Source organism: Sinohyriopsis cumingii, chromosome 2 (assembly GCF_028554795.1).
Source record: "Sinohyriopsis cumingii isolate HCF-2022 chromosome 2, ASM2855479v2, whole genome shotgun sequence".
NCBI classification, from domain to species: domain Eukaryota; kingdom Metazoa; phylum Mollusca; class Bivalvia; order Unionida; family Unionidae; genus Sinohyriopsis; species Sinohyriopsis cumingii.
This window is the reverse complement of record NC_142962.1, coordinates 135,642,048-135,657,081: the sequence shown is the minus strand read 5'-3', so window position 1 is coordinate 135,657,081 and position 15,034 is coordinate 135,642,048. Positions and strand designations below refer to the sequence as shown.

The 15,034-nt window shown below is 32.5% G+C and overlaps 2 protein-coding genes across 6 annotated transcripts in view; one reads left to right on the top strand and one right to left on the bottom strand.

Moving 5' to 3' along the window:
• Positions 1-3,305, bottom strand: part of LOC149805901 (uncharacterized) — a 132,155-nt gene extending 128,850 nt beyond the window's left edge. For 4 of the 5 annotated variants that reach the window (XM_089950658.1, XM_089950660.1, XM_089950661.1 and 1 more), the window contains exon 1: positions 3,165-3,304. In XM_089950658.1, the coding sequence (XP_089806784.1) occupies positions 3,165-3,213 (49 nt within the window). In that variant the 5' untranslated portion in view covers positions 3,214-3,304. Of the gene's footprint in view, positions 1-3,164 lie in introns of all 5 variants that reach the window. The other variant, XM_089950659.1, reaches the window with a different exon arrangement.
• LOC149805900 (tetraspanin-15-like) overlaps positions 3,260-15,034 on the top strand; it is a 75,815-nt gene continuing 64,040 nt past the window's right edge. Inside the window, exons 1-3 of the mRNA XM_089950663.1 lie at positions 3,260-3,532; positions 6,165-6,350; positions 13,205-13,279. Coding sequence (XP_089806789.1) covers positions 3,386-3,532; positions 6,165-6,350; positions 13,205-13,279 — 408 coding nt within the window. The 5' untranslated portion in view covers positions 3,260-3,385. The remainder of the gene's footprint in view (positions 3,533-6,164; positions 6,351-13,204; positions 13,280-15,034) is intronic.

Sequence of the window (15,034 nt, the reverse complement as noted above, 5' to 3'; positions counted from 1 at the left end):
ATTATTATTATTATTAGTATTAAAGATATATTTAATGTTGATAAAATAACAAGTTTCTCTAAGTTTTTTATCTGAATTAAATTTCCTCAAGGTGCCTAATTCTTTTGCCATTATGTACGCTGCAGTCGTTTTCTCAATGCTGATGTGTTCTGTTAATTTAGATAAATTGTTTTAAATAGAAATCATTTTAGAAAGCAGACATATAATGATATAATGATATAATGACATGCAATGAAAATCATTTCATGTATATCTACAGTGAAATTTGACAAAATTGAAAACCCTTCAGATCAAATTAATTTTCAGTTTTTAGAGCTTTTGGTTTACTGATAATTCACTGATTTGAATAAGTATATCTTTTATAAGTACTTATGTGACAAGACAGAGAGAGAATGTAATTTTAAAAGAATATTTGAAAGTATGTATGACCATGTAAGTGTGCACAAAGTAAGGAATCTGGATTTTTTTTAAACATAGTTAACAATGTATAGTACATTGCTTCCAAAAATCAAATCTACTGTCATGAATAAATACAGCTGTTCCACACAGAAATACTGTCATTGTCTCAAGAAAAATTTAAGGAATTAGATATTTTTATAACTTCACAATAAGTCTATTAAAATTAGGAATTATAGTCCATAATTTTTACTTTGGATCCTTTACACAAATGAATAGCATCAATTACAATTAGATAATAAGCAGAAAAACATAATCTTTCTTAAATGGCATCTACAAGAAAATAGTTACTAACAGCTAACCTTAAAAGCTGACTCTTTTTACGGTGCAAAAATCTTCAGATTTTTAGCCAATTGTCAGCCCTAATCTGTGTCAGCATCAATGTCAAGTATTGTTTTAACCTTGCATGCCCTTGGAAAATTTTATCATAGATATATCTACTACAGTATCTACTAACTGTTAATAACTTGGTCCAGTGTGTGACAAGAAGTTAGCAGCTAAAATACATTTCCAAGTTTTAAGTAAGTTTTGGTTTCATGGGTGGGGACTTAGTTGTAACATTGAAATTTAGAATAAAAAATTTGTTTCAGTTTGTAAAGTGGAAGGGTTTGGTAAATTGGAGAAAAAAAATGATGATATTAAAAAAAGGAAAACTTTGGGACATAAAAATATTCAAAATCAAAGGGTTCTGGTACACCCAGGGCTCAGTTTTAAGGGGTTTCACTGTTGCATTTATAATTTGATAATTTTAAAATCACTTCTGCTTCATCACACTGTCTTTATTGTGCATGAAACAGATAGAATTTGCACATTTTGACTTTAATAATGCTCTCACCATAGCAGATACAATTTCCTGATATAGCTGACTTTATTAAAAAATGCTTATTTCATATCAGTCCCAATGGTGGACTGCATTAAAAGAGGGAAGTGTCTTAAGAAAATGTTAAATGAACAATACCCTTCTAATTTATTCTTATCTGGACGAATTTTCAGAAAAAAAATTCCATTATGTTGGCAAAATACCTCTTGTGAAGACATATGCTTGCATATGCTTTTTATCACTGTGTTAAATATGAAATAAGTAACATGGAACAGTGTCACCAGTTTAACTAACCATCCTCCTTGTCCCATTTTAACAGTGTAACCAGTCTAACTAACCACCTCCTTGTCACATTATAACAGTGTAACTAGTCTAACTAACCACACTCCTTGTCACATTATAAGACTACATCAAACACTTACCTATATAGTGTACATTATGGGTATAGGGTTGAATTCACAACCAGTAGCATGACAGGCATGCCAACATGCAAAAATTTACATCTATTATTTGGACATCGTGGCATGTGGACACATCATATTTGAATGGAACATTCATGACCTTTCATTGTACCATTGCAGCCTAGATTAAATACTGCAAATGAATTCAAGATAACTTTTTGTTTATTTCTTCTGTCAAAATTTATGTTAATATTTAAATTAATATTTTTTTACATCAACAAATTATGTTATATGGCAGGGATTATTTTACCATTTCCAAATTGGGAACTTAGTCCCCTTTAATTTGAAAATGTAAACATAAACAAGCTAAAGTTTGCATTTTTAGAATAAAAGAAAAAATAATGAATGTGCATTAACAAGCTATGAACATTATGATTTAAAGCAATAAAGTAGTTGGTAAGCATAGTTGTAAAGTGGGCCAAAGGATAATAATGTACAGTCCAGCTTGGCAAAGTATTTGACACTTTCCCATAAGATAACAAAACCAAATACTGACTTTTTATTTTTATTAATTCTTTATTGTTTTCTGTTTAGAAATGCAAATGGAGAAAAAATATGTTTGTATTTTTGTCTATCTGAATCAAACCCTGGCTCCTCTCAATTGAGTTTTCCAAGTAAAAGTTGGAAAATATTTTTTTTACTGGGAACAGGGCCAAATGGTGCCAAAACAGCCAAGGAAAAACCCTGCATGGTTAGTATTTTCCATTTTTGTCATATAATTAAAAAATACAAAATAAAAGAAAAAGGCATGAAACCAAAACTGATATATTAATGTTATTGACATATTAATTACATAGTGCAATCTATATAAAAAAAAACTCTTTCAAGGCATAATCATACTACAGATTTTTTTAATAAGAATACGTATCAGGGAAATACATTTTTCACACAGACATGACATTCAAACTTTAAACAAAAGTTATTTTCATCAAATTCTTTAAGCAGGAATGGATGATGGCATAACATTTCAATATATATATATATATATATATATATATATATATATATATATATATATATATATATATATATATATATATATGTATGTATATATATATATATATATATATATATATATATATATATATATATATATATATATATATATATATATATGATAATTAATAAAATGCCCAGTTTTTCATTTTTAACTTTTCTCTGAACATTAATACAATCCTATCTTTTCCAGTGGTTATAATTAATATATGTCCCTGGAATGTAGTTTAAGCTGAGACATTAAAGAAAAGTTATAAGATGAAAACTGTAAGTATATTCATCCTTACTATATTTTTGATGCAAATATACTTTTCTTTCCATTAAAAACTTAAATTTGTTAAATATTAAATACCAGAAATGTCAATCATACAGAACACATTACCTTTATTCCCTACATTTAATGAAAGGGAAAATCATTAACAAAAATTTACCTGAAACAGCACCAATAATTATCACAAGAGCAAATATCCACCCCTCCATTATCACAGATGTAACTTTTGAAACAGAGGTATTGCCAGAGGTGCAAACTCAATATAAGATTAGCAAGCAGTCACATGACTAACATGTGACTATATACCACTTGGTCGTTTATAAATAACTTAACATTGACATTTCCGGGTCAGGACAGCATCAATGCGAAAGGATTGCAGAAATGGCGGTAGATTTCGATGGAGAGAGAATGCTAAACACAGAACAAAAGCCGCCAAAAGCACCTACTCATCCGCAGAGACCATGGTGTGAGTGGTCGGGATATAGCTGCAACAAATTGTTTTTGTTTATTTACGCTGTTCTGTATTTGGTAAGTTGAATCAATTTCGTTAACAGTTTGTTTCATTAAGTTTTGCAATGCCAAGTTAATATGCCGAACAGAACGACAGCATCCGCAGTAATTGTATAGCTGGGTCACAAGTTTAGTCAGTATTTGTCGGGACAGACACTTAGTATCGCTTGAAATTTAGATGTTGAATATACCGTTATACTACTGTCGCTTAATCCTTGATTACATAAAGTGTGCAATTAATTGTCCAAGCCATTGCCTTTTAATGTCAGTGTTGATTGCATTGCAGGCAGCTGCTTCTTTATCGGTGTAGGTGTAAATACTACCCTGGAGTTTATTATCCAAAGAATTTACATGCTCGAGAGATGCATTGAATATCCACCTTGAATATGTAATAAAGTTACAGGTTATGAATAAAAGAAGAAGAAAGAAAAAAATACAATCGATTTTCAGATAATATAGTGTAGGAGTAATATTAATTTAATGTAAGAATATAAGATAAGTACAGTTTTATACATGAATTTATTACAAAATTTCATTTGGGCTATAGTTGTCTTACTAAATTATATGTTTGGATGCAATAAGAAGAAGAAGAAGAAAAAAAAGAATAATGTATATATGTAGGATCAGCAAATAACACTACTAGTACTACATATAACAATCAAATAACATTGACACAGTATGTACATGTAAATACATAATGAACAGTTGTAAAACAAATGTAAAAATGTATTATCTACCAAGGTTGAATCATAAAAGTTTATATATAAAAAAAAACTTATTTCCAAAAGGGTCCTAATGGACCAAAATTTTGGGGCAGAGTACATTTGTAAATTCAATTATATATTCTACTTACATGTAGCTAAGAAAAATTGCCATTAAGTGTTAAAAACTAATAGATTACAGAATAAAATAATATCACTAAAATAATTTTAGTAAAATATCATTGAACACTGTTCTCTTGATCTTTTTCATTCTGAAAGGTACAACTTGTATGATATGTTCTTTATAAAAGCATTAGGTTCCAGTCATTATGGTGTTACAAAATAAAATCATCAAAGCTACGCTGCTTACATATGATGTAACATAGTTAAATATGGACATTATAATTTAATGTTTTATGATAACATTCCATGACACTTGACAATCTTAGTATTTATTTGTGAATATGAATCTGATGTCATAAGTATAAAATGTATTTTTTTATATCTGTCAGGAGATTGCTCATTCAAAAATGATTGCAAAATAGAACATAATTTGAAAAATGTGTCTCAACAGCTTTAAAGCTTTAAAAAATTGTTATGTAACAGAGAAAAGCAAGACCAAGAAGTTAATTAACATTAACAAATAATTTATTTCTCTTAAGTTACAGAATGAAAATTTAAAAGGAACTTAAAGTAGTGTGAATTAAATTGCAAATAATCCCAAAGGTTCTATCACAAGTCCAAAAGAACAATGTGGTCCCAATGAATTCCAGTATTGAATTTGCTGATGTACCCATAGTCTTGAACAGTTGATGTGCTGACAGTCTTGATGTATCACAATGATATAATCCATAATGTCTGAATGAATTCACAATAATCCCAAAATAGCCTCTCGGTCCAAATAAGTAAGTGAGTATATTATAATTCCAATGAATAATTTTTTTAATAAACAGTTCCTTTCAAATTATATCTGATCACAACTGAAAACGATTCCACAGACTGAACTTAAAACAGGAATAATTTTTTTTTTACCACAACCATATATTAAAACCTAGGACACAATAAATGAGCAGGATGTGGGTTACGTTCTCTTCCAGAATATTCCAAGTTTGTAAATAAGGATAGACCTTGAACTCAAATATCAGTAAACAACTTATTTATAACTTAAAAACATGAGAATAGTCAGGAAGGCCAAACCTCTACCCTGTTATGGACCAAGGTCAAGCACATAATACAAATTAAATATACTCCTTTTTAAAACAAGGTATGATAGAAGTGATTTAATTAACCTACAAGCTGCATTTTTAGTATTCATTGTTACTTGTGAGCAGAGGATCTTACATCATTTTCAATATGTCACATTTCTCAGCCCTATGAACACACTTTTGCCCTTTTATATCAAGCTTCAACATGAATACATAGGTGGCAAATATGCATGCTTGATGGGACAAGAAGAGCTATGGTCATTATAATGGAGTGCAGGGGAAAACTATTTTCAGCTTTCTCCTGTGACTTTCCAAAATTCTTAGGGTAAGGGGTTTTAGGATGGTGGTAGTGGTGGTGTAGAGTAACAATTGTACATAGTGTCCTAATCCTTTACAGAATTACCCAGTGATCTGTTTGGATGATCTTTAATTTCTTAAGCCATATATAATATAATATTCCATATATAAATTGTGCCTATAATATTTGTCTCAATGTTGCTGATCTACATGAACTTGTACATCCAATTGTCTGTCTGTCTCTGTATCATAGCTTTGATTTATATGTATATAAATGTATGAAACGGATGGATGAATACATTTATCCATCCATCCATAAATTTGCAAACTCAGTAAACAAGTATATATGTGTGTGTTTATGTATGGGTGCATGTACCTTTCAATTTGTTAGATGTTAATCCATCATTGTTTTTATTTTTAATACGTCTGCCTTTATTATGTTTTCAGTTTGTTGGTACTGGCTTGTTATCAATAGGACTGTGGGTTGAGTTGCAGAGACAGGATTATGAAGAGGTGAACAACGATCTCTTTGTTCCTGTCATCTTCCTTATTTGTGTTGGATTTTGTATTGCTGTAAATGCAGTGTTTGGAATTGTTGGGGTTGTCAAAGAGAACACTTGCCTACTTAAAACTGTGAGTATACATTTATTCATACTGTGTTTGTACATGTATAACACACTGCAAACATCAAACATCGTAGACCTTGACAACCAGTATATCACATGTTGACATTTGCCATTTACTTAGAGGCATGATAAGCATCTTAAAGATTCTGTGTCATAACTTTATGTCGTATGGTATTCACATAGTAGGACTGCTCTGGTGGCCTAGTGGTTAGAGCATCTGCCATGGATGTGGGAGGTTGTTGGTTTTAACCCCGGTCGAGTCATACCAAAGACTTTTAAAATTGGTACTAACAGCTGCCTTGCTTGTCGGCCTCATGTCAGGATCATGTGACTGGGTGGGACATCATGCTACCTGTCTGTGGCATGTTGACTCTGTGGTAGACATCACTATAAACTGCCACATTGCAGACATCATAGTGATATGACTGAAATTTTTTTAAAGCTACATTAAACATCCAAATCACACACACACACAAGCATTCACGTAATACATTGTCAAAATGTGGAAAATGCAGTTCATATATTATTAGTTTCAAACCTGAAGTAAAATCTACAATTCATTCACACCTTATTGAGAGTTCAGTTCATGCATGGTTTAATTTGATTTGATGTTTTGTGGCACATCAGGTAAGTTATTTATTGTAAGAGCAATTGGTGTAAAGTGCCGTGCCCAAGGACATGCCATGAATATCACATGGTTATGCACATTGCATGTTGACCAGATAAAGTTTTCATGAGTCAGTTGGGCACATGATAAAACTTTTGTTGCAATAATGTAAGTGTTCAAGGAAAATAAGATAGTACAATGCAGACGACAAAGTTAAGGTGGTAAAACTAACCAAGATTATCTCAGTTTTATAGCACTATGAATGGCCTATGTATTATTATTTCCCTTGGTCTAAATTGATGTGTGTCCCTCAGATTTGGATAGAAGGGGACATGGTCCCCCATCTTTGGGATTCTACGTGCAGTACTGTAATCAAAATGTTTGACTATTTCTGTATACTTTTACACTATATATATTTGCATTACATACAACACGATAGTTTATTTTTGTAGGATTTTTTTATCTGTTTTCTCTTTTCACAATAATGCAGTTTTCCATGAAATTGTCATAGAAAGTTAAATAATCACAAATAATGTCAATTGGAAAATAGCGATCAGCTAATGTAAACAAAAATGTCCTCTGATTGGACATGCAAAACTTTGGTACTGAACAAAAATAAACCGCTAAACAATAAGCACATCATTTTACACAAAATTGAGAGACAGTCTATAGAATGGATTCCTTCTGTGTCTCTCAAAGAATTTGTTTCCATAATGCAGATTTGATTGAAGATTCTGTTGATTGTACTGTTATATGAAACTGTTGTTAACATTACAAGCAAGTGTAATTATAGGCAACACAGATTGGACCTGTGATATATAAATCTGTATTGATCCTAGATAAAATAAAACTGCAGGGTCAGTTTGATTCACACTGGAAGGAAGAAAATCAATCATCATCGTTAACATACAGTCCTTGAAGGAAAAAGTTTTGGATTACCAATTAACTGTTCCTTTTTCCATCAATGCCAAGACGAACTGCTTCAACTTTTTAAGACATATACTCATCCAGTTTTATACTGGTTTCTTCTTGGGTAAATAGCAACAAGTTTCACCTTATGTTCACTTTAAATAGCCACTGCTTTGAAATAACCAAAATTAACCCTATACTTAGTTTGACTTCACATATGGTAAGAGATTAACCATTTACTCAGTTTGACTTCACATATGGTAAGAGATTAACCATTTACTCAGTTTGACTTTACATATGTTAAGAGATTAACCATTTACTCAGTTTGACTTTATATATGGTAAGAGATTAACCATTTACTCAGTTTGACTTTACATATGGTAAGAGATTAACCCATTCTTCAGTTTGACTTCGCATGTATCCTTAACTCAGTGTGTTCTTACATATGGTAAGAGATTAACTATTTACTCAGCTTGACTTCACATGTATCCTTTACTCAGTGTGGCTTCACATATGGTAAGAGATTAACTATTTTCTCAGTTTGACTTCACATGTATCCTTTACTCAGTGTGGCTTCACATATGGTAAGAGATTAGCCATTTATTCAGTTTGACTTCACACATGGTAAGAGATTAACCATTTACTCAGTTTGACTTTACATATGGTAAGAGAATAACCATTTACTCAGTTTGACTTCACATATGGTAAGAGATTAACCATTTACTCAGTTTGACTTTATATATGGTAAGAGATTAACCATTTACTCAGTTTGACTTTACATATGGTAAGAGATTAACCCATTCTTCAGTTTGACTTCGCATGTATCCTTAACTCAGTGTGTTCTTACATATGGTAAGAGATTAACTATTTACTCAGCTTGACTTCACATGTATCCTTTACTCAGTGTGGCTTCACATATGGTAAGAGATTAACTATTTTCTCAGTTTGACTTCACATGTATCCTTTACTCAGTGTGGCTTCACATATGGTAAGAGATTAGCCATTTATTCAGTTTGACTTCACACATGGTAAGAGATTAACCATTTACTCAGTTTGACTTTACATATGGTAAGAGAATAACCATTTACTCAGTTTGACTTCACATATGGTAAGAGATTAACCATTTACTTAGTTTGACTTCACATTCTATGGTAAGAGCTGATATGGGTAGAAACCCTGTGTTTTTATTCCCATGGAAAACTTCACATTTTAATATAGCAAGATCCAAATATATACATTTACAATTAGTTTATGGCCAGAAAAGGTCTCAAAAGCCTTGAAATAAAATATTTTGTAAATAAATCATTAAGTATGTATATTTATTAGGGTTTGATGGCACATCATCACACTAATGGCTATTAAAGGTAGTCTTTTAAAAAGTAAATATAAACAATTGTACCAGGAATTTTAGGAAGAAGAACCCTTCCAAATCATTGTAAACACAAAGTATGTGTATTACAAGATGACAGATTAAATTTCAAAATGTAAATAAAAAGAATTATATGAAACTTGAGGAAGATAAGCCCTACAGAAGGATGTACACATACGCATGGAATACTGCAGGATAAAAGATAAAGATGCTGAAGTTCTATCAGGTATTTATTAAAAAAGATAAGGTAAAAGTATAAAATCCTTAATACATATGATCATAATTTGTTATATAAACCACACTCCCTCAAAATGTCTGAGATTTTCTCTGGTGGTACAACATCCTTAAGTTCTTTAATTGAGATCAAAAGAAGAAAACCTCTGTCTCAAGGAGCAAAAGTCTACTCTTGAAAAGAATGTTCCATTATCAGTGAACACTCTGTGCAGAGTATAAACTCTGGTCCAAGTTCACTCATCAGGAGGTATGCACAAGTCAGGTACTGTATGCACAAGTCAGGTACTGTATGCATGTTCCTTATGCAGTCAAAATTATTGGGAATAATATTTGTTAAGTTGTAGTAGGGTTTAACGCCATTTTCAGCACAATATAGGCCATACATGGCAGTCAGTATAAATGGTGGAAGAAGAACCCAGGAAAAGCCCGGAAAGAACCACTGACCCACGAGAAACTACTGGCAAACTTTCTCACATAACCACATGAGCTGAATCCAGAACTCAAACCCATGCAGACAGAAGTGATATGACAGTAATCCATAATGGTGAGAGCTTTAGACCGCTGCAGATCACTGATATTTGTTTAGACAAATCCAGTTGTGTAGTTGTTTACAATTTGAGATGTAATCACTTCTTACCATATAAGAACTATACTGTATATACTTACCTTTATGATGAGTCCAAATGCAAACTACACCGACCCAGATCTGGCGTCTCATAGTATGCTGGCAGATCTTTGTCTGTGCAGTTTGTTATGAGTAATCAGTAGTACTATATAGACCCAAATCTGCAGGCACATTATGCTATAGCTTCTCATACTGTTTTTAATTCATGTATGTTATTACTTAAACAATTTTTCAGTTAAAAGAGTTTCATTAGATCTTGATGATTTTGTACGAACCCAAGTAGTTACAAAGTTAAAGACAAATTTTTACTGTGTCACATCTAATGAAACAATCTTTTAAAATAACTGTGAGTATGAGGTAGAAACATAATTATATTACCTGTGTTTTCCATTGGACTTTGGTTATGAATGATGATGAAAAATTTGGACAATCAGTCTCAAGATGCTTTTATTTATATGCTCTACAGTGTGACCCAGCTATAGCATGCTCTGTTATAACATAAATTCGGATGTAACATGATTGTGGCATGGCTCCCAAAATTTCATATACCTATACATTTACTTTTCTCATACACAAAAATTTGTTTTCTTTCTTAAAAGTACAAAAAGTAACATGTAAAAAGTTTATTATCATTTTTGGGGAAGAGATCACGTATGAATTTTAATATAAGATGATCATGGCATGGCTCTTGCAATTTCACTTGCACTGTATATGCATTTTTCTTATACTAAAAAAAAGTTGTTTTTTTCATAAAAGTATGAAAAATAATGTGTAAAACGTTTTTTTTCACGGATCACGATGGGCTTCGTCAGTGACGCAAATTGTGATTTATGTTCCTTACTGGCGACAAAATATACCATCTGGTGATTTTTTTGCCTCACATTATTGACTGTCTAGACTTATATATACAACCTTGGGTTTGGGGTGAAAAAATTCATGAAAGGAAGCCGCAAACTTTATATAAAATGTATTGGAAGTTATCTATTGTTAATAAACAAATTCTTTGTTCGTATTGACAAACCTTCTTTACAGTGTATTGTTACATCATAATTCTCATATCCTGACATCTGGCTCGAGTACTGTATGCAGTGAGACCTCACCATTTTTTTCAAAAACATTTCTCGTAGCGGAGATCAACCGGATGAGGCACTATCTCATAATGGGTCTTTAGGATGAAATAGTATCAGATTATCGGTTGCTCACTAGTAATTAATATATTTATTTTGACTGACCTCTGTATGTGGATGGTAAGTAAAATTCCTCTTCTTTTGACTCATTGAATTAAATCATTCAGAACACTCAGAACAGAACAGAACACCTTTGTATTCATCATCTGTTGGCCTTTTTTAAAAAAAAATTGATGCATGCGTGGAAGGCAGCATCACTCCATTACCAGAAATGTCAAAAAAATAGCAAGAACAACAAAAATCGAGATTATACTTGCTGCTCTACTTATGTTACCAGGACTACCGGTAAAAACAATAGACCAACTTTTTGAAAGCAGGAAAAGTAACTGCTACACTCGACCAAACAAGAGCAAATTCCTTTTGTTTTTAAAATATTCCAAGAAGAAATAGTTTTACTGAAACTTCAAAGAAAACTAATCACCTTTGTGGCCTAGTGGTTAGAGCATCCGCCCCAGATGCGGGAGGTAGTGGATTGAAACCCCGGCCAAGTCATACGAAAGACTTCTAAAAATAATACTAACAGCTGTCTCTCTAGGTGCTCAGCATTAAGAGGTTAGTGTTAGGACTGGTCGACCTGGTGTCAGGATAATGTGACTGGGTGGGACATGACGCTACATGTCTGCAGCATGATGCCCCAGTGCTAGACATCACTATAAACTGCCACACTGCAGACATCATAACAATATGACAGGAAAATTGTTAAAAGCTACATTAAAAATCTAAATCACACACTAATCACACCTTTGAAGCACCAGTCGTTCTGTATAAATACTAAGCAAATGAAAAAAATCAGCCTTAATCAGTGTTCTACAATTGTTTGATGTTTCTGCAGCAATATGAAACAAGCATCTGTTTGGTCCTCCAAAGCTGTCTTTTAGCGGCAACTTCAATAACACATGCACCTTTCATCAAAGAAAGCCGACTACAGTCTTCAATAAAAACAAGTAGTCATCACCAAATTTAAATAAAGCAATGGAATCTGATAGGTAGTTGCATTTTCCAAAGTGACTGCAACCCCTGTTTATGCCATGAAAGTTTCATTTTTGTTTACGGTCACTAGCAATGGTGGCAAAAAAATGCAGATTAAATTTCCATCTTTGAAACCATAGATATATGGCCGTCAAGTTAATTGAAGTTGGGATATCTTGCAAAGATGTTTGTTAAACTTTTTAATTTGTTCTAGTTTTCATTCCCTATCAATAGCCTTATCCTCTGGGTACCCTCGGCAAGATGGTACTGTCTCCAGCTGACCAAAATCCAGGCCAATTTAAGTACATGTACATGTAGCATGTCAATAGTTGAAGCCCTGTGCTACTTGCAACAGTTGTAGTGAATTGTTAAGTGACACTCAGATATAGATAAAAACTAGGACTACCATTTTTTAAAATATAAAATACGTGTTATTTGTGTTTTTAACAGGAGGTGAGTTATATATGAAGTTTGTAATGTGATCTATACTTTAATTCCTGGATTTATTATATACAAGTACAATACTTAAAGTAATGTCAATATACAGGTGTTTGTCAGACTAGCTTGTCTTCATTTAATTAAAAGCACTTATTTTTTTCCCCCCGCTTTTATTACTGCCCCAGCCCACCCGCACTGTTTTAGGTAAATGCATAATTTTCTTCAGCTTTCTGACCTGGTTGTTTATAACATGGTCAGGTTCTATGGACCCCAACTACTGTGTTATAGCGGGGTCACACTTTACTTGTGACCTTAAGCTTGTTGATTCAAATCCTACTATTGTATCAGCACTGGGCAGCTACCTACTTGTGTTTCCGTGACATAAAACTTCAAATAATCAAAACCAAAACTGGTAATTGATGCTAAAAGAAATTATTTGTCAAATGTTAAGTTTGAAAAGTCTGTTTTGGTGTTACCTTAGAAACTTAACTGATAAGTTTCTTGCACATTCTTTATTTTACAGTTTTTGGTGATGACAGTGACATGCTTCCTTGCCCAGGTTACCATAGGTGTCTTGGCGTTTATCTACAGACAAGAGGTAAGCTGTTACATACATATAAATCTATTAATACCAAGTATAATGTGCACACGAAAACAAACAATTCTACTTTTTGAGAATTTATTTTGATCATGATTTCAGTCAAAGAGTGAAGACACTGACTTAGCAAAACATTTTGCATTGGCATATCTGGATCTACTTTCACTCAGATCATCATCCACTTTTTCCTTCACATGCTAGAAAAAATGCCAGATTTTAATAGCAGCCATTTTGAACTACCTACAAGCCCATGATTGTTATTGTATCATAACAGCTTCACTGACATCATAAGACACAATGATACGTCATTACTAACTGCAATGTAATCCGATAGTTTGAGGCTGTTGAAACTGAATGATTATAAAAAAGTAATCTATGACGAAGTTATAGGAATTGCATTAAAGATAAAAAGTGCATATGTATCATTGATGGTTCAAAAATGATTAAATTTATTTTTGGACACTGCAGTCTTTTTATGAGGATCTATTCTTGGCATATTGTGCCTGATGGTTTGTCTGTCAAAAATAGTCTGGTAATTAACACTACAGGTCTCCCCACCACCCCTAATTGTCACTGTCGGAGAGTCAAAGTTATTCTACATAGTCATCAGAAACTCCTAATTGGATCCTGTACACAAATTAATATCACATGTGCATATTCATTAAAGTACATGTTAATGTCATAAAGTGTACCTCAGTATTATGCAGAGGTTTAGATCTAGCACACTCCATGTGACTCGTCAGATCAGAAGTTTGGTGTAACACTTCAGTGACAGATATTGCTGCAAGATATATGACTAACAAGTAAATAATAATAAATTAAGAAAATTGTGTGAAATGATTTTGTATTTCTCTCATAAAGTACATGTATAATTAAAGATAATTGACAAAAATATAAAAGATATTGAGGGGATCCAATCAGTTTGCATGTAAAATAAGCAAGGATATGTTTTAGTGCATTTCTTCATATGTATGAAGAAATGCATGTATATCACGATGTGAATCAATCAACAAAACAGTCATTCAGCATGATAAATGCAAAAGCATGAGTTGATTAATTTGCCAGGGACAGCTATTCCTTAAATAATTCATCCCCATTTTAGATCTGACACAAATTAGAACAGTCTCTCAAGAAATGTTTGATGTTGTGAATATAAATAAATTGAGATGACATAAATATTTTGAGTTACAAAAATACATGGAGTCTATGGTTTTAAGTTTTTAGCAATATATTCTAAGATTTCAAAGTCTTTAATAATAATAATAATAATAATAATAATCATAGCAAAATGCAGATCCAGATGCTGCCATCCAATGCACCCCCACCCAGGGTGGTCATAATGCAAACTTTATTAATTGTAAGATGCATCCTAATGCATGAAGTTCAGTAACAGATTTGAAAATGTCAATGTAATTACATGTGTTTTTGGGGTACATTTTACCTTTGACCCCCTCCTTGGGACCCCATAAAGTTGGAACCAATGGTGGCATCCCTCATGCAGATGGTTACCACCTAGACAGCATAACTGTCACTAAGAGGATTAGTAGATGTGATAGTGGACAGAGGGTATGGTACTATTCCTATGGTTTTTAAAAATGCATTGGGATAATAATAGGGACTTACACGGTAAGTTATTAGCCTTAGACATGTTACCATGTGTACATGCTTATAAGTTGAGTCCAACTGCAAACAAAGATCCTTTTTTGCCATATCATATTGCACCTGCATATCAGGGTCTATGGTGTTTCTTCTACT